This window comes from Mus caroli, chromosome 2 (genome assembly GCF_900094665.2).
Source record: "Mus caroli chromosome 2, CAROLI_EIJ_v1.1, whole genome shotgun sequence".
Classification (NCBI taxonomy): domain Eukaryota; kingdom Metazoa; phylum Chordata; class Mammalia; order Rodentia; family Muridae; genus Mus; species Mus caroli.
The window spans coordinates 1,376,098-1,399,260 of NC_034571.1; the positions used below are offsets into that span (position 1 = coordinate 1,376,098).

The following is a 23,163-nucleotide window of genomic DNA, read 5'->3' on the forward strand; positions in this document are numbered from 1 at the left end:
CCCTGTCTCGAAAAACCAAAAAAAAAAAAAAAAAAAAAAAAAAAAACCTGAAACCCGCCCAGCAGCAGTGACGCTGGCCGTCACAGCATTCTGCCAGTTATGCTAGTAGTAAAAGCAAGAGTATTTTTTTTCTTTCTTTCTTTTTCAAAGCATGTGAATGCAAAAAATAAATGCCATATATTCGAATGGTCTTGTTGATTCAGCTGGCAGCATCAAGGTCTTAGGGGGCATAAATAGGTCTGTCTCCCAAGGAGCTCCCTGTAAAGAAGAGATCCCCACATTCCTTAGATCAAAGCCTGAGGAAACAACAGCTGCTTTAATCTCTGTGACCATCAGACCCTTCTGTGCAGCCCCAGTCACAGAGGTGTGGGTTAGTTGTGGCTAATGGCTCAGTTTCATTACCGGGATCAGGATTTGTGTGAAATCCTTCTGTTTTGCAACCATCAGACCTGTGGACAGACTGACCCTCTGGCCGTCAGAAGCCACGATAAGAAGAAAGCAGAAAATACTAACTCAGTGGGGCTTTGAGACAGCCCAGGGTGAAACGTGAGCCTCAACAGACACCTTCCTATAGAGGCAGCGTTCATTAGCCACAGATCAGCACTTGCTCTTCTATCCTTGCCAGTGTGTATTGAATGAAAGCTATCCTTTGGGAAGGGACTGGCCAGTCAGGCCTTGTTACATATTCAGTAGACAGCATTTACTTATTTATTTGATATGCACTTAGGGGGGCTTTTATGTCTGCTTAGATGCACAATTAGAAGCACTCCTAGGTCCCTTCCAAGGCATTAGGAGAAGGAATTAAAGTATCTGGAAAGCATCCGGAGCAGCCAGTGTGGCTTCCCGAGAGTCCTGAGAGTAGTTCAGAGACAGGGGAGGTGGCTCCAGTATTTGATGGGTTCTTGTCACCTCCCCCAGATGAGTAAAGATTTTTTTTTTATTCTATTAGATGATGAGACAGGAAGCGAAAATAATATTTACAGGAAATATTCCATTAGCTATGAGCCGGCTCCCAGGGGGATGGCTCTGCTCAGTCACTCAGAGCGATAAGGATGCTGTTCCTCGCTGACTTGGTCCAGCTTCTGTTTGGGCAACTTTGACTCATTGCTGGCTGCAGAGCCCTCTAACTTTGCCTGTCCCTGGCTAGGTGCCTTGCGTCTCCCAGCTTGTCTGTTCTCCTTGGAAACCACACCTCTATACACACCAGAGGAAGCTCTAGTTAATGTGTTTAGCATTCTTTGCAGCCTTCCTCCTTCACGGTTCAGGATCAAAGAGCCACCCCTTATCTATCGCTCCTTTAGATCATAATGCTAGCTGAGTGGGCCTGCAAAGGCTCAGTGCCTATGGCTGACACTGGTCCTTGCAGTGGGTCAGCAGGGAGAGCTAGCCTTAAAGCTGTAGAGCAGGTACGTAGAGGAGATGGATGGGGGGAGAAACAGAAGTTACCAGGAACAGACCTAGAACCCCAGCACTTGGGAAGCTGAAACCTGGAGTTTCAGGCCAGCCTTGGCTACAGAGCAAGACCCTGCCCCAATCAAGGGCTGGAATGTGGCTCAGCGGTGGTACGCTTGTCTGGCATGGCCACATACACACACACACACACACACACACACACACAAAAGTGCTTTTTAAACCAGCAACCTTTGCCAAAATGAATGATGGGAATTTGTTCACATCTGGTGTGGGGCTGGGGAGCTGTAACTCATTTAACCTCTATGCATCCCTTTATCTGTGACGTGGTAACTGAAAGACACAGGATGGATGTAACCCAGTTGTCTCCACCTTTAGTGAGTTCACTTCTCCAAGACTTTCCCACTGTCAAGATGAGGGAGCATATAGCCTTGGCACAGCAACCACCATTACAATCTCATCTGCCCTTGGCTTAGCAAGCATCATTACCATCTCTTTTATACTGAGCCTGACAGGCAGACAGAAGCGCAAACAATACCCCTTTGTTAAGGGGAGATCGCTTCCTTGGTTATTGAGTCTGGGAACCCAGGGTCCCTCTGTTCCCACAGGTTACTGGGGAGCCTCTTCTGAGCATGCCCAGGGCACCAGCTCATGTTGCACTCTTCTGGGAAGCTCATGTTCCTATCAGCCTGTTGTTACCTTTGAGAAAAACATTTGTCTTTGAGCAGAGAAAAATCTCACATTGTCTCATATAGGTGGATAAGTTTGTTTTGTTTTGAGATAACAGCTCACTAGATAACCAAGGCTGGATTTGAACTTACCATGTAGGCCAGGCTAGCCTCAAACTCTAAATCATCCAGTCTCTCCTGCCCATGTAGCTGTGGCTACAAGCTTGTGCTACCTACCATACCTGGCTCCTCTGTGTGTGTGTGTGTGTGTGTGTGTGTGTGTGTGTGTGTGTGTGTACACACACATACCCCTGCACCTGCACAGGTGTCAAAGTACAACCTCCAGGGTCATTCCTCAGACACTTAACCTTTTCCTCTTGAGACAAACTCCCTCACTGCCCTAGAATTCCCTATGTAAGCTAAACTGGCCATCCAGCAAACCTGCCTGCTTTGCCTCCACAGTGCTGAAATAAAAGCATACTACACTACCACACCTTGCCCCCCCATATGGGTTCTGGGGACCAAACTCAAGTCCTTATATCTGCAAGGGAAGCACATTAGCAACTGATCTATCTTTAGCCTGAGAACGCCAATTTCTAGATAGATAACCGCATGTCTACCTTAAACTGTTCTCTGTATGAACCAATGCCCAAGCCAGATCTGATGAGATGGCTAGGGTAGTTTCCGTCCCCATCTGACATGTCTGTTGTTGCATGTGGTCTCCTTGGGTCCATAAACTTACTATTCCAATGCCTAGTCTCCTAGATATCTTGTCCTCCCTGGCCCTACAGCACATGCACTGACACCGAGAAAGACCATATAAATAGCCACATTGATGGTGTGGACAGTAGGGGTCAAACAGGACATTGGGTATTTATAACACTCAAATAAACACCGAGCCAGACAACATAGCAGCGCCCATGAGACTGGTGAGCGTCTGGACTTTGCGGACAGATTCCCACCACTCTGAGAGCCCTGTTGACCTGGATGCAAGTTGAAGGAAGCAAATCAAAACCAAATGCTGCAGTTGGATCCCAGCTCGCTGCAGGGCAGCATTCAGTAGCCCTACTCGTGCCAAAAGAGCCACAAACCAGTGGTAACTTCTAAACTGACTTTGTTTTTCTGGCTCCAAAACCAGTGACTTCTCATGGAATAACAAGAACATCTAACCCACTAGAACACAGCTCTTTTATCTCACACCATTACTTGATGTGTCTCTCCTTGCCCCTTGATGAAGCCACAGGCAGTCTCTTGGCTCTGCTGGTAATCCCCACATGGTCAAAGTCACATAGTCACTTTAAGCAGCTAAACAGCTTCTATGGAGACAGTAATGGGTCTAGAGAGATGCTCCAGCAGTTAAGAGTGCTCGCTGCTCTTGCCATTATCAAAGTTCAGTTCCCAGAGCTATGTCAGGTGGTTCACAAACCGCCTGCAACTTCAGCACCAGGAGATCTGACAGCTGCTTCTGGCTTCCCCTAAGTACCTGTATGGATATGCACATATGTAAATCAAAGTAAAATAGAGATTCTTTTAAAAATTAAATTATCATGTTCAGTCCCGAGAGATGCTAAAAGATTCCATGTTAGTCAGCTTTTGGGTGCTATAACGAAACACAAAGATTATTATCAACTTACAAAGATGAAGCCCTTTATACAATCTTTATACAAAGATTGGGCTCATAGCTTTAGAGATTCTAGGCCATGATCAGTTGGCACTTTTGCTTTGAGGCCTGTTGCAAGATGAAAACCACAGTGGGAAGTGCATGGCAGAGCAAAATCACTAACCTCAGCCACAAGACACAAAGGAGAGGAAGGGAGGGGGCCAGAGTCCCAAAATCCTCTTCAGGGGCCTGCCTACTGCCAGTGACCTAATGTCTTCCTGCATGTCTCCTTCCTAAGGATCTCACAGCCAACTTCTCAAAGGCGCCACCCTGGTGGCCAAGCCTTTAACACAGGGGCCATTGGGGAACATTCAATATCCCAAGTGTAAAGGGGGGTGAGATGGCTTACTAGGTAAAGGTGCTCCCAACCGATCCCCAAGACCCACATGGTAGGCAAAGAGCCCTGACTCTTGCATGATTTGCTTTTAGCTTTACACAAACGCTGTAGCATATACAGGTCTCACACACACACACACACACACACACACACACACACAAATAGGAACTATATAAATAAATACATTGAAATTTTAAAACATACAGATCCAATGTATAGTAGCATCTTCAGTCGTAATGTGCAGTCTCTCCCCTGTCTACTGAATTCTGCCTGCTGTGCTATGGAGGCTGGAGAAAACCATCGGGCACCCCTATTGAGATAGAGTGTCTTATTGGCCTGAAGCTCACCAGTTAGGTAAGACTGGCTAGCCAGCAAACCTGCCTCCATCTCCCTAGACCCAGAATTTCAAGTGTGCACTACCACGCCTGGTATTTTGTGTGGGTGCTGGGAATTGAACTCAGGTCCTTGTGTTTTCAAGCCAAGCACTGCATTGACTGGACCGTCATTCTAGCCAGTAAGGTTTGTCAAACTTCTAACAGAGTTCATATGACACAAGTGAGTCTGTTACAGCTTTCGTTGCACAGCTCATCAGGGTTGAGTGTGTTGACAGTGTGATACCACCCATCTTCAGAACTCTTTCTATAATACAGATCTGGAACTTTTAACTGCAGTGCCCTGTCTCCCCCCACCCCCACCCCCCAGATACTCCCCAGCCTCTGGTGGCCATCTTTCTGATTCTTGTATCTGTGAGTTTGACTCAACTAGTTGGTTGCCTATGTTTGTCTTTGGGTAAACATATCCAATTCCAGGAAATATTTCAGAATGAGAAGGGTTCCTGAATAGGTAATAATTATATCGCCAGGTCAGAACCAGGGTCCATGTCACCCCATTGAGCCTGCTTTTTGACCTTTCTACCCAGTTCTTGGCCCCTGCTTGTGGCCTTTCCTGCCTGGTAGTCAAATCCCAAGGCTCTCATCAAGGAATGTTCATCTTGAGATGTCACTCAAGACCTCTGTTTTACCTATCCTTGGATCTAACGTTCAGTGGCCAGGGTCACTGCAGACTGTAAAATCTACAACAAGTGAGACAGACTACCTAACAGCCTGATTATTTTCTCCAGCATATCCAACAGGTGTTTCTGCTGCCTAAAGTTCTCCACCTACCTTTTGCCCAATCTGAAGGGTGTATACTGGCATTTTATTAGCCTATGTGCCCCTATGCCCACTGGCATGTGCACCCAGCTTGGTTGCCATGGCATTTTTATGTTCCAGCCTTTTAATGAGAGGGCAAAGTACCAGGAGGCCCTTGGACTCCGGGCTCCATAGGTCCTCAGTTTGGATTGAAACCAAACACCAACCCTACCTTAGAGGCGTCACAGCTGAGCGAGTTTCCTGTGCACCTGTGTGTTTCTAATCACATAATTGAGTTTATGGTTGACATTTGGAAACTCATTAAAAAAGAAAGCTGGTCACTGGCCAGGTTTCTCACCAGCAGAGTGAGAGGCTTAAGCTGCTGAGAGCAGTGAGCACCCAGAGGTGTGATTGCCCTGGTTGCTCATGTGCTCAAGGAATGGGGACAGTAAGTTGTCATCTAGAAATGAGAGAAGGGGTTCCCACAGCAACAAGGGAAGACTCCTATGGGAAACAGGTGCTGCTGAGAATAAAGGAGCTTCTCTTATACCTGAGCTGCCAGCTCCATTTATGCAGTTAATCTTACTGAGGTGTGTTTGTTCCAGTACAGTGCATTAGACCTAGGGCTTTCTCTGTGCTAGGAACATATGCTAGCATGAGCCTCTGAGCTACATTTGCAGTGTACATTCATTCATTCTTTCTCCTCCCTTCACCTCCCTAATTTTGGTATGGGTGCTAGGGATATGAGCTTGGGTCCTCTTGCTTTCTCAGCTAGCACTTCATTATATCAAATGAACCATCTCCCTAAACCAGTAATCTATCCCTTTTTATAGCAGAATGATATTCTTTGGCTGCTACTTCAGCCCCTTCTGCACTGGCATACAACAGACACACACACGCACACACACATACAGATGTTAATATCTGCTCAGTCCCTCACAGAGCTCACAACTGACCACTTTTGTAATAATGCCAACCTTTCCCCAACCCTGCCTGCTTGTTTTACATTTGTCCTTGAGCCTCTTATCCTCGGATTGACTGCTCTGTGAGCCGTGAGTCAGTTTCTTATTTGTTTACTTTTTGCCTAATGAAAATGCACAGACCGCTTCTATCCTTGCCTCATATGGTATATGAAAGATACTAAACACCATGCTTGATGGCACACATCTATAATACCAGAACTTAGGAGGTTGGGGCAGGAGGATTGCTGTGAGCTTAAAGCCAGATTGAACTACATAGTACTGGCCCAGCCAGTGCTGCATGGCAAGATCCTATTTGGGCAAAAACAAACAAACAAACAAATAAACAAATAAAATGCAATTGGAGTAAAGTATCTAATAGTTGCAATCCAGTGCCAATTTTAAAGAGATCCAAACATATATGTGTTCAGTAGCCTAAGGGACTTAAGTATAAATTGGATAACTCTCAAGGAAGAGTCTCAGGCACTCACAGCACTGAAACACTGAGGCATTTGCAAGGGAGGGGGGAAGGGAGCCCACAACGTTTTACCACTTATTTCTGTACGTAAAAAGAAAGAGGGAAGAAAGGCGAGGGGGCATTTAAAAATGGCGTCCACTTCGACTGAGCTTTGGCTTTGTTTTCTGACTAATGGACCAAAAAGAAATCAAGAGCTAGTGACAGTTGGCTATCAAGATTGCACTCCTGGGATCCTTCAGGCCACCAGACACTTTCTCTTTCATAGAAGCGGAAAGTGTTAGATTGGGAAACCCTGGTGTCAATCATCGAAGAGTGCAGCAGCTTACTGCTGATGAGCTGTGCATTGCTGGGAAGATTTTTCTTAATCAGCATGGTTCACTGGGGAAAGCCAGGGTGCCCCGCTCTCCCTAAAAACGGCTAAACCTGTTTAACACCCATCCCCAGCACAGCCAGGACTCAATAAATACAGTTTTCCTCACTAGGCAGAGTCTAAGCAACAGATCCTGCTAATCAGCCAAGAATCTACTGCTGGGATCTGCCCTGCCCAGATTGTATTGAGCAGACAGGCAATTTCTACACACGATGAGCTGTTCAGTCCAAGCAGGAGGAGCATCCCAGGATTCTGGGGTTATAGGCATCCCTAGTTCTTTGTAGGATCACACTGAGTAAAAATAGGAAGCTGAGTACTTGACCACTCTTTCCTCTTGGTCTGACTGTGACTGCCCCTTCCACACAGCCATATGCAGTTGAGGGAGGGTGGTCCTGTGTATACACATATGTGCGTATGGTGCATATGCATGTGGAAGTCAACATTGAATGTTGTTCCCCGGGTGCCTTCCATCTTGTTTTTTTGAAAAATTGGACCGGGGCTCACATGTTCAGCTAGGCTGACTGACCAGCACATCCCAGAGCCTTCCCGACTCTAGGCTGGTACTTCCGTGCCAACATGCATAGGTTCTGAGGCTCAAATTCAGGTCTCCATCCTTCCACACCAAACACTTTCCTGGCTGAGTTACCTTCCTGACCCTGGAGGTGCACCTTTAATGAAGTAACCACCTTAATCCGTGTTCCCTACTTTGTGGAAGCAGCCTGAGCTGGAGCTCCAGTGCACGCGGTGGTCACATGCCATCTTGCAACCTTGCAAGTCTCTGAACTGGGTTTGCCGTGACTCCTTTCCTCCAGTTCTTTCTCTACTCACATACTCAGCCTACAGTTACTGGGTAGCAGGTGAGTGACTGACTTGCCTCAAGCACTGTACATTCCCTAGGCTTGAGCATGACAGAGACATCTGAGTGAAAGGTCAGCTGCAGCAATGGATGCTGATGACTTAGGGAGAAGTCTGGGTAGAGCTAGCTACCTGGGAGAACTACCCAGACTGGGCTGGGAAGCCTGTGATTACAGGAATATCCCTGATGAGAGGACATAGCTCAGGGTAGGCTGCTGAGCATGCTCAGTTGTTTCCCTCTGCCCTCCCCAGCCCCTGTAAGTTCAGGAAATCTTCAAACTGACCTGACCACTTCAGAATTCCTCCTGGGGGAGGAGAGGGGGAGTGGGATACCAGAGCTTGAACCCTAGGACCAGTCATTCTGGAACGACTGGAATATGGGAGTTGAAGTCTTCACTCCTAGAACTTACCATCTTCTTTCTGGAGAAGGCATGGCTCCAGCAGGGAAATCCATAAAAGAATAGCAACCAGGACCTCAGCTACAGAGAGGGAGACTCTGCCCAGGCCATTGCATGCCTCAGAAAAGCTGGGTGGTCAGATCTTGTAGCAAAAACCTCAGACCAAGCTGCCTACTTCCTGCCAGTGACAGGCACGGCTGCTGAGCAGCCTGCAAAACACAAAGGGTTCATCCTTTAGCTGGCCAGGAAGCAAGCCAGAGATCTGCTTCCTGCCACCAATGCAGCAGCCTCAAACCAGATCCCCGTCCAAGTGGAGAGGTCTTGCACCTCAATTCTCAGCAGCATATAAGGAGCCTCCCCCAATTCCCACATAAACCAGGTCTAGAGGAGCTAGGGATTAACTCAGTTGGTAGAGTACTCACTAGCACTGCATAGCTGTGCACAGTGTAACCCCAGCCCTTGAAAAGAAAAGGTAAGAGGATCGGCAATCAAGCCCATCCTGGGCTACAAGTTTCAAGACAATAAAATCAAATCATGTTCTGTGTGGTGGAACACACCTTTAGCCCTAGTGCTGGGGAGACAGATAGGTGGATCCCTGAGTTCAAGGCCAGCCTGATCTATAGAGTGAGTTCCAGGGCAGATGGGGCTATACAGAAAAATCCTGTCTTGACAAACCAATACACAAACAAGTAAATAAAATCAGCTCAACCGGTTTAGGAAGTACCTGACCTTGTCATCAAGAAGGGCAGTTCTTGAAGCACCAGGGGTGTGAATAACAAGATGCTGTTAAATAATGGTCCTTAAAGGGCCCTCGTTCCCTTGCTGCCTTTCTTTTCAGTCCACACGGGTGATGGGGTGGATCACCTTTAAGGTGAGCAGCTATTCACTGGTAACTGTTGTCATCATCTTCTGCCTTCCATCTCAGCTTTCCCCAGGGTCAGATGACCTTCACCAAGGGGATGAGGTTGCTAAAATGATGCCTCGTCCTTGGACCAAGCATCTCGGTACCAGAGTACTGACATGTTTGCCTCGAAAACAAATAGAAAAGTACAACTTTTTTCCACACAAACTAACTCTGTCCTCCAAAGTACTCAAACACTACATAGAAATAAACACTTTAGAACCCCTTACGGTTTTCTCAGTACATGGACCAAGTCCGGAGGTTTACATTTAGTCATTCCCTATCTTTTCTCGTCCAAGGATCAGTTACTCTTCCCATTGCTGCAAAGGCAGCTTGAAGAAGGAAGGCTTTACTTGGCTTCAGAGCCGGCGCCTGGGAGCCGGAGCAGACCTTAACTGGTTACATTGTGTCTAAGACCCAAGAGACGACACTGGTACTTCGCTCGGCTTCTCTTTCCCATTTTATTATCCTGGACTTCAGTCCGAGGAATTGTGGCGCCCACGTTCAGGGTGGGTTAACTTGGTTAAACTCCCTTAGAAATAACTAGCAGGCATGCCAAGAACTATGTCTCCTATGTGACTCTAAATCCAACCAGAATCACAGTACTGACTGATTCTACCTACTGAGGAAAGTCTTTTAAAGGGAGGAACTGGTGTGCCACATAGCACTGGGGCATAGTGCTCACGCGGAGGAAGTCTAGTTAAAGTGCATGTTTCACAATGCAGGCACTGACCCCATCCCCCTAGAGCCATGCTCAGCAGGGACAGGAGAGGGGGGAGTGGGGGATGGTAATTATATCTGGAAGAGAAAGAAAAACACAAACGCAGTGCCTCCTGAAAGTATTTATCCTTGCTGAAGCTTTTAAACTCTTTCTGTAAGAAAAAGCAGACGAGGAGAGGAGAAAGTCATCTAGACAGCTCCTCAGGGGAAGAAGACAAGAAGAAATCAAATCTAGTGGGAGGAGGGGATCAAATGGTCTGTTTCTCTCCAGGCTCTGTTAAGGATTGGCTGGCCTCTTTCTCCCCCTTCCTAATGATTCTTAAGCCAAATGAAACTAAAAGGTTTTTGATGGGTTAAAGAGAGGCCATCCATTAAAAGGTATATGTTCTGCGCTCTGGGCATCTGTCACTGGGTTAACCATGTTAGTTTGGAGTCCCTGGTGTCTGACAGTGAAGGGGGAGGGGAGACCTGGCTGAGTAAACACATTGAGTCCATTAGATCTGGCTATGGAGAAAAATTAGCCATTGTTCTAGTTGCTGGGTGTGCAAGCATCTCCAAGAGGAAATAGATGCTTGTGAATGCTGAATAAAGTATGGAGGACATGTGCCTCCATTCACCGCCTGTGGTCATAGTTTGTCAACTTGGAAGGGCCCAATTTGGTCCCCATGGTGTCTAACCTCACTGATTAATGCTAAGTTCTATTATAGGAGAACATTTTATTTTTCAGATCAATATTCTGAGATTAAATGTCATAGCAGGAAAATGGTCAAGATGATCCCTGGTCAGATTGCAATGGGATTGGGGTTGTAGCTTGGTAGAGTGCTTGCCTAGTATGCATTGTACCCCTAACATCACAAATAGATGCAATTTGTGGGTGATTCATGTGATGGAGATGATATAAAGATAGTTATATGTACATCAGCAGGTGACAGAATCGGCTAGAAATGACTGGGACAAACAACTCAAAGAGAATATCTTGAACTCTGCCCAAATAGAATGAAGAGCCTTGGGCTAGGCTCTCACTATGTGAAAATTTCAGTTGAAAAGAAAAGATTTGGGGGATGGTAAAGGCACTTGTCATCCAGTCTGATAGCCTGAGTTCTATCTCTGGAACCCACAGAGTAGAAAAAGAGAAACAACACCAACACTTTGTCCTCTGAACACTCCCCCACCCCCCGACAGCCTCTCTGTCTCTGTCTCTCTCACACACAAAAATAAATAAATAAATAAATGTAAAACATGTAAGGAAAATATTTTTAATACCCTTGGTAACATATTCATCATCTTTCAAAAAAAATTGTGCAAACTTGAACTTTAGGCTGGTACATGAGAAAACTAGAAGCAGCACTCTCATGTTTTACATTAGGAAGAAGAGTAGTGTGTTCTGAGTGACAAGAAACAGCCATCAGAATAATGAGCAGTGGCTGAATGCTGACTCGACACTCTGTATGCACTGATGCATTAGTTCAGCAGCATTATAGGAAAGTATTGTTCTTCATCGTATTAGTTCTAAAACGAATAAAGACACAAAGTTTCTAAAGATACATAGCCATCAAATACTTGATAGATACTATGACTTTGAATCCTGTGCTTTTAATGTCTATTATTTTGTTTTTGTTTTTTGTTGTTGTTGTTGTTGTTTGCTTGTTGTTGTTGTTGTAATGAATCCAAGAGAATGGCATTGAGTTGTTTTGAATTTGCAATGCCAGCTCTGGCCTATATATGCACAGAATATATGAATATCTCATTTTAGAGATTCGAATTTAAAAGGCTTTGCACGTTCAGGCCCAGAAGGGAGAACCTTTGACTGGCAGGCCCAAGGTTATCTTGTTGTTGTCTTTGTGTTGGCTAGTTTTTTGGCAACATGGACATAAGCTAGAATCATCTGTAAATAGGGGAGTTCAGCAAAGCAAATGCCTCTGTAAGACGAGCCTGCAAGGTAGCCTGTGAGGCATTTTCTTGATCAGTGATGGATGGTGAAGAGCCTGGCACATTATGGGCAGTGCTATCCCTGGGAAAGTGATCCTGTTTGTGGGGAAAGGCAGTGGGGAACTAGTAGGCAGCAATCTTCCATGGCTCCTACTTCAGTCCCTGCTGCAAGATTCCTGCTTTGAGTTCCTACCCTGAATTCCTTTGATGATGGAGTGACCTGAGCGTTGGCAATGGAAGCTGGCCTTCATTGTCCATGGCGATTAGTTAGTTCCAGAGCCTTGGGATGGTAAACCCCTTACATAAAATGATGCAGTATTTGCCTATGACCCAGTATGACTGTCTCTATCCTTTCATTTCCTTCAGTTCTAGAAGCAGGGTTTCACTGTTTAACTGAGTCTGGCCTGGGACTCATTACACTGTGCATCCTAATCTGGATTCAAACTGCCAACAATCCTCCTGCCTCAGCCCTTTGATGGAAGCCAACATGGTCAGGTTCCCAAATACTTTAACTCATGTCTATCAGGTTTGTAGTGCTGAATTCAGTAGAAATGCTATGAAAGTAGTTATGGTGTGATAGCCATTTGGGAATAGTGACAAGATTTAAAAAAAACAAAAAAACAGTGTTCAGTCCATATAATTTTTTTCAAATATTTTCAACCCCTGGGTGGAAGGACAAGCAGACACACACACCGTGGGGTGAAGGGATAGCTGTAGAAAGACACGCTGGGGGCTGGTGAGATGGCTCAGCAGTTAAGTGCACCAACTGCTCTTCCAAAGGTCCCGAGTTCAGATCCCAGAAACCACATAGTGGCTCACAACCATCTGTAACAAAAATCTGATGCCCTCTTCTGGAGTGTCTGAAGACAGCTACAGTGTACACCCATATAATAAATAAATAAATAAATAAATAAATAAATAAATAAATCTTTAAAAAAAATACACGCTGGGTGTCGTGTTCTTCCTCTTGCCCAGTAGCATAGCCAGTACCAAGCAGACATCCACAAATGCCAATGGATAAAAGAGCTTAGATTAGATGGAGATCTGTGGTCGACCTAAACCACAATACCTCTGCTTTTCTTTTCTTTATAAATAGAGTAAAACATATTGGACGCCTACAAAAGTATTTGTGTCCATACTTAAAATGGACACAAGGTCCCAACTCTTCTTCCTCATTCCTATGCCTGCTTCTGTCTTCTCCCATACATTGCCGGGATGCACAGGACCAAGTCCCCTGCATGCACGACATTGGGAGTTTTCTGTGGCACCTCTATTTGACGCCTCATTTTTTTATGTCCTGATATAAAGATAAACGCAGGGAGTCATGTGTGATGGTGTCTCAGGAAAGAGCAGAAGTGAAATTAGGAAGTGGGGTTTGTTTTTGTTTTTTGTTTTGTTGTTTTGTTTTTGTCTGTCTGTTTTGTTCTGTGCTTGGGGACTATTACTATCTGTGTCCTCCTCTTTGAGAACTTGAGTGTGTGCCATCAGATGGCCAAAGCTAGTCTCTTGGAGGATCTGAAGCATCATTGTTCTTGCTCTTCACTGGGGCTTTGTGGCACAATAGAAAAAGACCAGGACAAGAAGTCACAAGCCAGGTCCCAGCATCAATCACATACTTAACCTCTGGCAGCTCTGAGTCTCTGCCCACCAGAGCAACTTCATCTGGGAAAGGAGGAAGCGATCCAGATGGCTGATTGGATTCTGTATAATGGTCCCTCTGGATGGAGCAGGAAGTTACTCACAGGGAGGTCATTTAGGGGCTCTATGACTCAGCCTCAGGGACAGGAGGAAGACAAGGCTCCCTAAAGTCCTGCTGGAGAATCAGAGCCATTAGGCCGAGCTTCCTCTCAAGTCGTTTTTCTACACCATCCTGACAGCCTGCTGCCTACTCCACATGCCAGCCCACAGTGCTTCACAAGTGCTGGCTGGAGAGGAAGTCCAGTGGAGCCGAGGCCTCTTCCTCAGCCATGCACAGGATGTGTGAATCTAGTGGACTAATTGGAGCCAGGGTTTGGGAGGCCCCTGCTCATTAAGGATTTACAGAGCACCTTGTCATATTCAGGGCTCAAAGACAATAGTTATTAGCCACTTTTGCTTGCTCTCCATGGATAAATATTTCCCTTCTTGGTTTTATACATGAGGACACTTGGGACCAGAATGAGACAGTAGAGGACCTGTGACCCTAGGAAGCCTAGGTCAAAGGCTGAGAGCCCTTATCTGGGACCATTGGGGTTCCAATGATGGTAGCAAACACCGTTTTAGTAAAAGCCCTTCCCGATGGTTTCTCTAAACCATCTTTGGAAACCTCTTAACTCGTACAATTACCACAATCCTTATTATTAGAGACAGGGTCTTGATATGTATCTGAGGCTGATCCTCTTGCCTCACCCTTCAGAGTGATGGGCTCACAAGCAAGAGCCACCATGCTAGGTTAACGCTTTTATTTCCCATGCAAGCTCCAGTCACCATCCCCAGGTCCATTCATAACCAAGGCTATTGCCGTCTCTTAGTCTCTGACTGAGGCTGAGTGTTGAGGCAGGTGCTCTGTAGAGCCTGGATGAAGGTAGATCTACAAGAAAAGAGGAAACATGTATTATTCGTATTATTATTATATTTACAGTGTGAAAGCAAAGCAGAGTGATCATGTCTGAGAGAACAAGCCTGGCTGGAAGCCCCTTTCTCACAGCCGCTGCATTGTGCTCCTTTGTGAGAAAGCACTCCACTTGTAAAGTTAACCACCCATCAGTGAGTGGAAGCTGTTCTCACTAATTGGTGGGGTCCCGGGGAATGCAGCATGGTTAGCAGCTGGAGTAATGGACCAGGTGCCTTGGACTTCTATTTCTGGTTCCTTCGGAAACCAGTTGTGTAGCCCGAGGCAATTTCCCCTCACTTCTGTGTGCCTTGTTTCTTTTCCTTCACCCTTAAGAAAATTTGCAGTTTTTCTTCACAATGGGCAGTGAGGGGGCTGCTCAGTGAGCAAGGAAACAAACGTGTCTGTGGGGATTTGTGGAGATGCCTAGCCAAAATGCCCTGATTTAACAGGTATTGATCAGTAGACACTCTGATTACTGATAGGACTACATAGTTGAGCTTATAATTAGATTGTTGGGCATAGAAGTAGCTGAAGTCTTTAGGGAGCTAGCCCAGTCATTGTCATGACTGTCTGCTGTGTCTTTATGCGGCATCCCAAATCACAGTGGTGACTTTACATAGTGCCAGGGATAGGTCGTCTTCTCTGCAAACCAGGGCATGGGGGCTCTTCCTGAGTAGCCCCCAGGGATGGTGCAGTACCAGCAGAGTGAGGGCTCATCCCTCCCTATTTACAGGAAAACAGGAAACTGGACATCTCCCCTTTGCCTTTCTCCATATTGTGTGTTTTTATTTGTCTGTTTGGTTGCTTTTGTTTTGTTTTGTTTTGGGTTTTTGGTTTTGGTTGGTTGGTTGGTTTTGCAATGCCAGCCTGAAAACTGAGTGTCCAGCAGCCAGGGGCTTTAATGTCATATGAACAAAAATGCCCCAGACCCCCATGAAGAGCAGAGTCCCTTTAGCTTAAATGACATCCAGCCTTTCCTGCCAGCAGCAGCTGTCTCTGCCCTCTCCACCCCTTCAGCCTTCTAGTTCCTGCTTCCCCCAACCTCCAGCAGCTGGCTGGGTCCCTAGCTCCACCCCTCTCCTAACTGAGAAAAAAAAAAATCAGTAGCCAGTGTTGTTGCCTGTGTGCCTATCCTCATCCAGTTCGGCAGGACACTGCCTATGTCCCCAAGAAGATTTAAAGGTTTTCTAATCTAGAAAAACTGTCTACTCCCAGTTTTCCTTCTCAGTATTTAGTTTGCAAAATAAAAACCAAAATAAAGTTGTGCTAAAACAGCTATCAGGGACTCTATTGCTTTATCCCAGCAACGAAATTTTCTACAGAAAATACATTACCCCGTGGACACATCCTGAGAGCTAGGACTCCAGTGTTCACCCTTCAGAGCAGCACTGAAGTGGAAGCCCCACCCCTTTCCCTGGACAGCCACTCTGGCTAAAGATGAGGGGCTGCAGCAAGCCCAGATGGTTCTAGTTGGGTCTTTGGCAGACACACAGATCTCCACACTACACAGCATCAGGGACCACTTAGAGGAAAGCCATGGTTTGTGGTTTGGATTTTTGCAAGGAGCTGGGGAAGGAGGAGTTGCCAGGAAACCGACCCTCAGAGGGTTATGCTCCAGGGCTCTTTATCGGGACTGGAGGCACTCCTGAAAAAAATAGACAAGTGGGGCTTTCTCCTGAGTGTTCATGTCAGGTGTAACTTCCTTGCCTCCCAGGGAGGGGGGGTCTACTTTCTCTGGTCTGTACATCAGATACAGATGGGGTCCTTAACTCCCAACCCCTACTCCATGCTACCAAGACCAGGACCGGCTATATCACTTGTAGGGCCCATGCCAAATAGATAAAAACACATTGGAAATTTCAAGATGGCAGCAGCAAGCGAATGACCCTCTTGAGCAAGGGACACTTGAGTCACACATCCAAAAGGCCAGACCTGTCCAGGGTCCACGTTGCTTTGTTAGGGTTGGCACAGGGTAGGGTCTAAGAAGGACATATCTTTCTTTGGGAGAAGTGGTAAATAATCCTTTATACTTGCTATAAGATTTCTAGCACACACATAATCTAATTTAATTATTTAAGCTCCAACTTAAGACATGGGAGCTTTAAGAGAAGAACTCTGGTGGTTGTGCAGTCACCCTCTCTCTTTTGCCAGGATCTGGAAGCTCTAAGAGATCCATGACAGTGAGATCCATGTCTGTTGATTACTTATTTCTATTCCCTTGCCCAGCCTGAGCCCAGGACCTGCTGTGGTTAAGATCCATCTAGAGCTGAATTACTACAACTTACTTAGCTAGCGACATGGAAGGAAGGGAGCCTGGATTTAAACAGAAGCTGACTCTAAAGCCTCTGTGCCTTGCCATATAGCATGCTACGGTACGGCAAGTTATGCATAAAGCCAAGGTCACAGTCCAGTAGTTCTACTGCCTATATGGCTGTGGTGAGGCCTAGTGGCGGTATCTATACCCAAGACGTAGGTATCAGACTCAAAATATCTACACTCAGGGATTCATGGTGGCAGAGCACCCACTGGCTGAGACATAGTTCTGTGTGTTTAAGTGACCAAAAAATTCTACTCAGACAGGATGGACCAGAAGCCATCTGAGCCAGCGCAACACTTTAGAGCATTTGCTTTCTCTCCAATGTCCCTCCACCCATTTGCAACTGATCTCCAGGGAGACAGGAAAGTCTCTAGTCTCTGGCTTCAGAGTAGAAGGCAGTGTGGATAAAGAGGTAGCTCCTGAGTCAGAGCCACTCATCACCCCTTGCCCTTCCCGTTACCCATGCAGACGGGATCATTTAGAATTCCATAGGGGAGAGTGTGAACGTGAAAGAATGCAACCTCTCTAGAAACCAGTTTTAGTTGCTGCTCAGTTTTACTTGGGTGGTAAACATCCTGGGCCTGGAGAAAACGGGGCTCACGGAATACTGGGAAAAGGTCTTTGCGGAATACTGGGAAATGGTCTTTGCGAGTGAAAGGTGGGTGCTGGAATAGAGCTGGGACCTCAGTCTGGAGCAAAACCTAAAAAGCTGTGCCTAAGCCTCCACACAGGGTAGACAAAGGGGGTTACAAGGAAAATCAGCCATTCTCACAGGAAAGACAAGAACCCTGCTTTACTCTGGAGCAAAGCAAACTCACATGCTAAGCATATAAAAGGAAATGGAAGCCGCGTGAATAAAATAAATGCAAACTCGTGTACACAGAGCTTTAGCCCCTGGTGACGCTCCCCAGACCTCTAAGTAACTTTCACTTTCATCCAGAAAAAGCCACCGGCTCCTAGGAAGCGGCTCTAATTGCCTCCCAACTCCTCAAGATCAGCTTCTTTGACTCCTGGGGTTCCCTTGTCCTGACTCTGTGCCCCCACAGGACAGAACTCTTGCCCCCACCCACTCCGCTCCGCCCACCACGCCTTTGTGCTGAGAAAAAAAAAAAAAAGAATTACAAACACGCACTGTGATCATGACTCGCCTACCCCCAACTATGGTCGCACAGCCTCCGCCCTCCAGCGAGTGAGGATGTCTGAGGCTCTTACACATTAACGGCAGGAAGTGGAGTCCCGAAGGGAGGCTGGGAATTTGAACGCCTTCCCATTTCAGCACTCGAGGGGAGGAAGCACTGCTCAGCCCTCCGCGTGCACAGATGGCTACCGCTCCCTCCTGAGCACTGTGTTCCCGGCTGCGATCCTCCTCCTCTCCCTCCTCTCCCTCCTCTCAGCTCCCCGCCCCCACCTCTCTTCCTCTCCTTGGAGGGAAAAGTCTGCAGAGCTGAGAACTGTCTTGGAGAATTCAACAAAGGCTCGAGCCAAAGGGGAACAAACTTTAAAGAGAACTTGTTTTGTGTCTGTTAAGGAACCTGCTGAAAAAAATCCACACCTATTGGTGTGTGTGTTTCAAGCACTAGTAGTAGGCGGGCTACCCGGAGGAAGCACGGACAACTGTAGGGTCTCTGCCTTGATAAGGAAACTCTCAGCTGTTGAAAGGTTAATCAGAGAAGAAGGGACAGCGTGACCAGGGAACCTACTACTCCTGAATTTAAACTACGTTGTTTTCCATCCAGATATTTCAATGGAGACAGTTGGAGAATCTGTATTTCAGGGAAAAGAAGTTTTCCGTGGAAGTTCATGACCCTCGCAGGTAAGCATAAGGAGCCCTTTTCTTTGGAGAATGTATGGCATACCATTTGTACATTGATTTTGTGTTGTGGTGGTTTATGTCCATGACCAGTTTGGGGTGAGGGGAGAGGATCACGCAGGACAGAGTTCACATCAGACTGTAAAACTTTGTGGTGATAAATGCAAAGTGTGTGTGTGTGTGTGTGTGTGTGTGTGTGTGTTTAGCAATTCTCACCTGTCTCTGTCTCTCTCTCTGTCTCTGTCTCTCTCTTCCTCATGTGTGTGTGTGTGTGTGTGTGTATGTGTGTGTGTGTGTGTGTGTGTGTGATATGCTGGAGGAAGAATTGTGGCACTTTGGAGCCACATTTGAGTCACATGGGGACATTCCCTCTTAACAGACAGGAGACCAAAGGCTCCCTTGCCGGAGCTGCTAAGCCTACTTCAGGCAGGACGGTAGAGACTGAAAGGCATCTGTCAACCAAAGTGGTTAGGCTCATTTATTCTGGTTCTGGGAGCTTATGATTTTCTTTTTTAATGTTAGTTTTATGGGTAGATATGAAATAAATGCAGTTCTTTTTCCTTCTTCCTATATTGCACCAGCCATTGGACTAAAGAACACCAGTCTTAAAAACGTAAAAACCTGTTCCAAGTTGGATGCTGAACAATAAATAGGGTTCTAGGTTGGACTGCAGAGAGCCCTGCAGGGAAGGAGTCTGGGCACGGCTTTTCCTCTTTGTGTGCTGGCAATTCTATAGTTGAAGGCAGCCCACTGCCAGCAACAGGGTTCCCTAAGAATAAATTGCTGTGTGCAGGTCCAGATGCAGACTGACAAGAAAGTAGGCCCCAGACGATACTAAATAGATTATGTGCACTTGAGAAGCCAGAATGGGTTCAGGTCCTGGTGACACCCAGCACTGAGCTTAGGAGCAAGTGCTGGCAGCAACCCTACCTTGCTTCTGAACATACAGACAAGCAGCTGTGCCCTCCAGGGAGCTGGGGACTTGGGATGAGACATTGCCTACAAGGAGAGGGCTGAGGTTTGTGCAGAAGCCCTCATGCCTGCTGCTGCTGATAACCCAGCTGGGTTGTGTACCTCCTTGTAATCTACACAGAACAGCCTCCTACTGTAGGCGAGAGTTTATCCCTGCCCCACAGTTACCATGAGACTAGCAACTAGAGAACAGAACGTTCTAGAATCCAAGCCTCTGCAGTCAGGTGCAGAGGATAATGTTAAGCAGAAGGATAGCTTATTCAGTGGTTCTCAGGACCATGGGATGCATTTCATGGTCTAAAGACCTCCTCCACAGAACAAAATCTGTATGCACAGGCCACGGAGGGGCAAGTGGATGCCAAAAATAATAATCCAGCTGAGGAGAAACTCGCTGCTATTTTTCCAGGTGAACTTATGTCAGACTAACATGGACATTCATGGTCAGATGACAGGGAAAGAAGTCCAAGTGTAAGAAGGGTAAATCAAATTTTACACCATGATCATATACAGAAAAGGGGATGCCTGGCAGAGCAAACGTTAAAAAAAGAAGAAAAAGGCCTGAGTGCAGGGAATAGACAGAGGGAAAGAATTTACCCCAGTGTGTGTGTGTGTGTGTGTGTGTGTGTGTGTGTGTGTGTGTGTGGTATGTGTGTAGTATGTGTGGTATGTGTGTAGTGTGTGTCTGTATGTGTGTGTAGTGTGTGTGTGTGTGTGTAGTGTGTGTCTGTGTGTCTGTGTCTATGCTATATACACACATGTGTTCCTTCTGTGTCTATGATCTCATCAGTGATATAATTACTAAATTCTTTTCCCTTTGCCAAGGTCTAGGAATATAGGAAAGACACCTAACATCATACCTTACCATAGAGTGGGCTTTTGGCTTATTTAGCCAAAGGGATCTATCTCATACATGTTTGGAGAATTTGCATTTTCTTCTATGGTAGATATGGAAGGCTGAATCAGTGTCCTCTTCCATCAGGAACTGTTAGCAGAGTTGGGGACACCAGCGAAATAAATCATTGATGGAGTTTGCCAAGTGTAGGGACTGGTTTGAAACTTGCACATATGTGCTCCCCAGGTAGTTCCTTACTATGACCCAGGAAATAAATCAAGGCACAGAAATGAATTGTGGGTAGCTAGTATACGGTACAGGCTAGATTTGAACCCTAGAAGTCTGAGGCCAGAGCTCATGAACAGTGTACTGAGTGTCAAGTGATACAGACCAAAGTGCTGAATCATGTGGGCACCAAAGGCCTCCCTGGTCATGTGGCCTTCCTGAGGAGGAGAGATCTGAGCTGGAACCCATGGGGTTACTAGGATCAAAGCCGGGGTGGGGGGTAGGCCCTCAGGCGATATGGACAACTGAAGAAATGAGTATTTTATGTGGACAGAAAAGCCCAAGGATGGCAGCCTGAGCTCAGAGTATGACCATCTACCTTGAGGGAAGGCAGCCCTGAATCCACCATGACAGGGACATCACCTGGGGCCAAATTAACTTTCTGAGTGGAATGGGGCAGATCTAATCAGCACCTCTCCCTGTTGTGCCAGCCCAATAGAACACAGGTTCTGTGGTGGACTTTAGCCCCTCCCCATTGTCTCAGTTCTCAACTACCTTTGTCTCTGTCATCCTCTGGGTTCAGCAAACACGGATCCATTGCTGAGGTTTAGGTAAAGCAGACATTGAGGTGGGAAGGGCTGACAGGAGAGATGAGCAGAGGAGATAAGCTCCTAATGGAGCAGGTGAAAAGCTGAGTATCTGATGTAGATGTCCCCGTGAAACTGACTTCCCAGACCCCGTGAACCACGTAAGCCTTCCTTACTCTGTTGTAGCACCGGGATTTTACAGCTCAAGTACATTTCAAGTTACTTTTTCTACTTACTTGAGCTCTCCTCGGGGTGGGCGGTGGGGGGTCATTTACTCCCAGCCATACTGAGTTTAGATGGCAGCTACTTGACTCCCCAAAGATCTATGGGAGAAGCACTCCCCCTCCCTCTCTCCCTCTCCAGCCCCCCTCTCTTTCTCTTCCCCCCTTTTCAGTTTCTCCCCACAGAGCTGTTTTACTCATTGGTATTTTCCCCCTTAACTTTGTTTTAACCAGACTTGGAGTGTGACCCAACCTGCCTAGTATCCGGTTTCTAATCACCAGATTTGAATTTCCCCTTAAATGTGGGTATGAAGAAGCCCCACTGTTTAATCTCTAGCTTATAGAATAGTACAGTAAAACCAGCATGAAATTTCAAAGGAAATTGAGGGGTGGAGAAAATGCTGTTATTCATAAGTCCCAATGAGTCTACAGTTCTTCCAAATTAGATATTTTCATCTCAAAACCATTGATATTTCTTCTGACACATGGATCAAGAGCCCCACTTACACCCCAACCAGCCAGCTCTTCCCGTTTTTTGTTGTTGTTGTTTTTGTTTTTTTGGTTTTTGGTATCCACGATGGTTTGTGAGTGGGGGCCACAGCACACATGGGGGCGGGGTCAGAGGTCCTCATCTTCCACCTTGTGTGAGACAGGGTCTTGTGTTTTTTGCTATTCACACAGACCAGGCTAGGTGGCACAGGAGCTTTCAGGGATTACTGTCCGGTCCCTGCTTCCTGTCTCATCATAAGCACACTGGGATCACAGATGTACACAGAGTCCAACTTAATGGGTTCTCTGGAGAGCCAAGTTCAAGTCCACATACTTTGTAGGTTAAGTGCTTTGTGCACTGAGAAATCTTCTCAGCCTCACTTCTCTCTCTCTCTCTCTCTCTCTCTCTCTCTCTCTCTCTCTCTCTCTCTCTTTCTCTCTCTTCTCTCTCCTCTTTCTCTCCTCCCTCCCCCCACCTCAAACACTTTAATTTGTTCAAAGATTTTAAAATATTTAAAAATATCTAATTACATTTATTTGTGTATATGTGCATATGCACTGCCTTTGTCAGCATGGGTCTATGCACATGTGTGTGTGTACATGTGTTCATATGCATATATGTCTATGTAGCAGAAGTCAGAAGACAACTTGCAGGAGTCATTTCTCTCCTTATAGCCTGTGATCCCGAAGGATCAAACTCAGGTTGTCAGGTTTGGCAGCAAGTCATCTCTCTGACCCAATTGTCAGACTCGATCAGTGCATCCTATAGAATGTATGTTAGACTCGATCAGTGCACCCTATAGAATGTATGTCAGACTCGATCAGTGCACCCTATAGAATGTATTTCACAGGTATTGGGCAACGGTGGTACACACCTTTAATCCGGCACTTGCAAGGCAGAGGCAGGCTGGTCTACAGAGTGAATTTCAGGACAGCCAAGGAGAGATACACAGAGAACCCCTATTTCAAAAGAACAAAATGAAAACATAACAACAATAAAAAGAGTATACTTCACTTAGGCTGTGGCCCTAGAAACCTTTTATCCCCCATCAAATACCATGCATGTTTTGAGACTGATGCATCCTGTTTCTATTTTTTAACTCCACGTGCCTCTCTCTACTCCGTATATATTCCAATTAGAATTATAAGTGTATACATTTTAGGGGAGTGGCTGGCTCCTCTTTCTCTGCCTTCCCTCTCCTGATTCTTTTTTTTTTTTTTTTTTTTTTTTTAGTTTTTCGAGACAGGGTTTCTCTGTGTAGCTCTGGCTGTCCTGGAACTCGCTTTGTAGACCAGGCTGGC

The 23,163-nt window shown here is 46.2% G+C and overlaps 1 protein-coding gene across 8 annotated transcripts in view; it reads left to right on the forward strand.

Moving 5' to 3' along the window:
- Positions 1-23,163, forward strand: part of Frmd4a (FERM domain containing 4A) — a 584,600-nt gene that overhangs the window by 512,412 nt on the left and 49,025 nt on the right. For all 8 annotated transcript variants that reach the window (XM_021186444.1, XM_029471433.1, XM_029471435.1 and 5 more), the window contains one exon: positions 18,462-18,538. In XM_021186444.1, the coding sequence (XP_021042103.1) occupies positions 18,462-18,538 (77 nt within the window). The remainder of the gene's footprint in view (positions 1-18,461; positions 18,539-23,163) is intronic.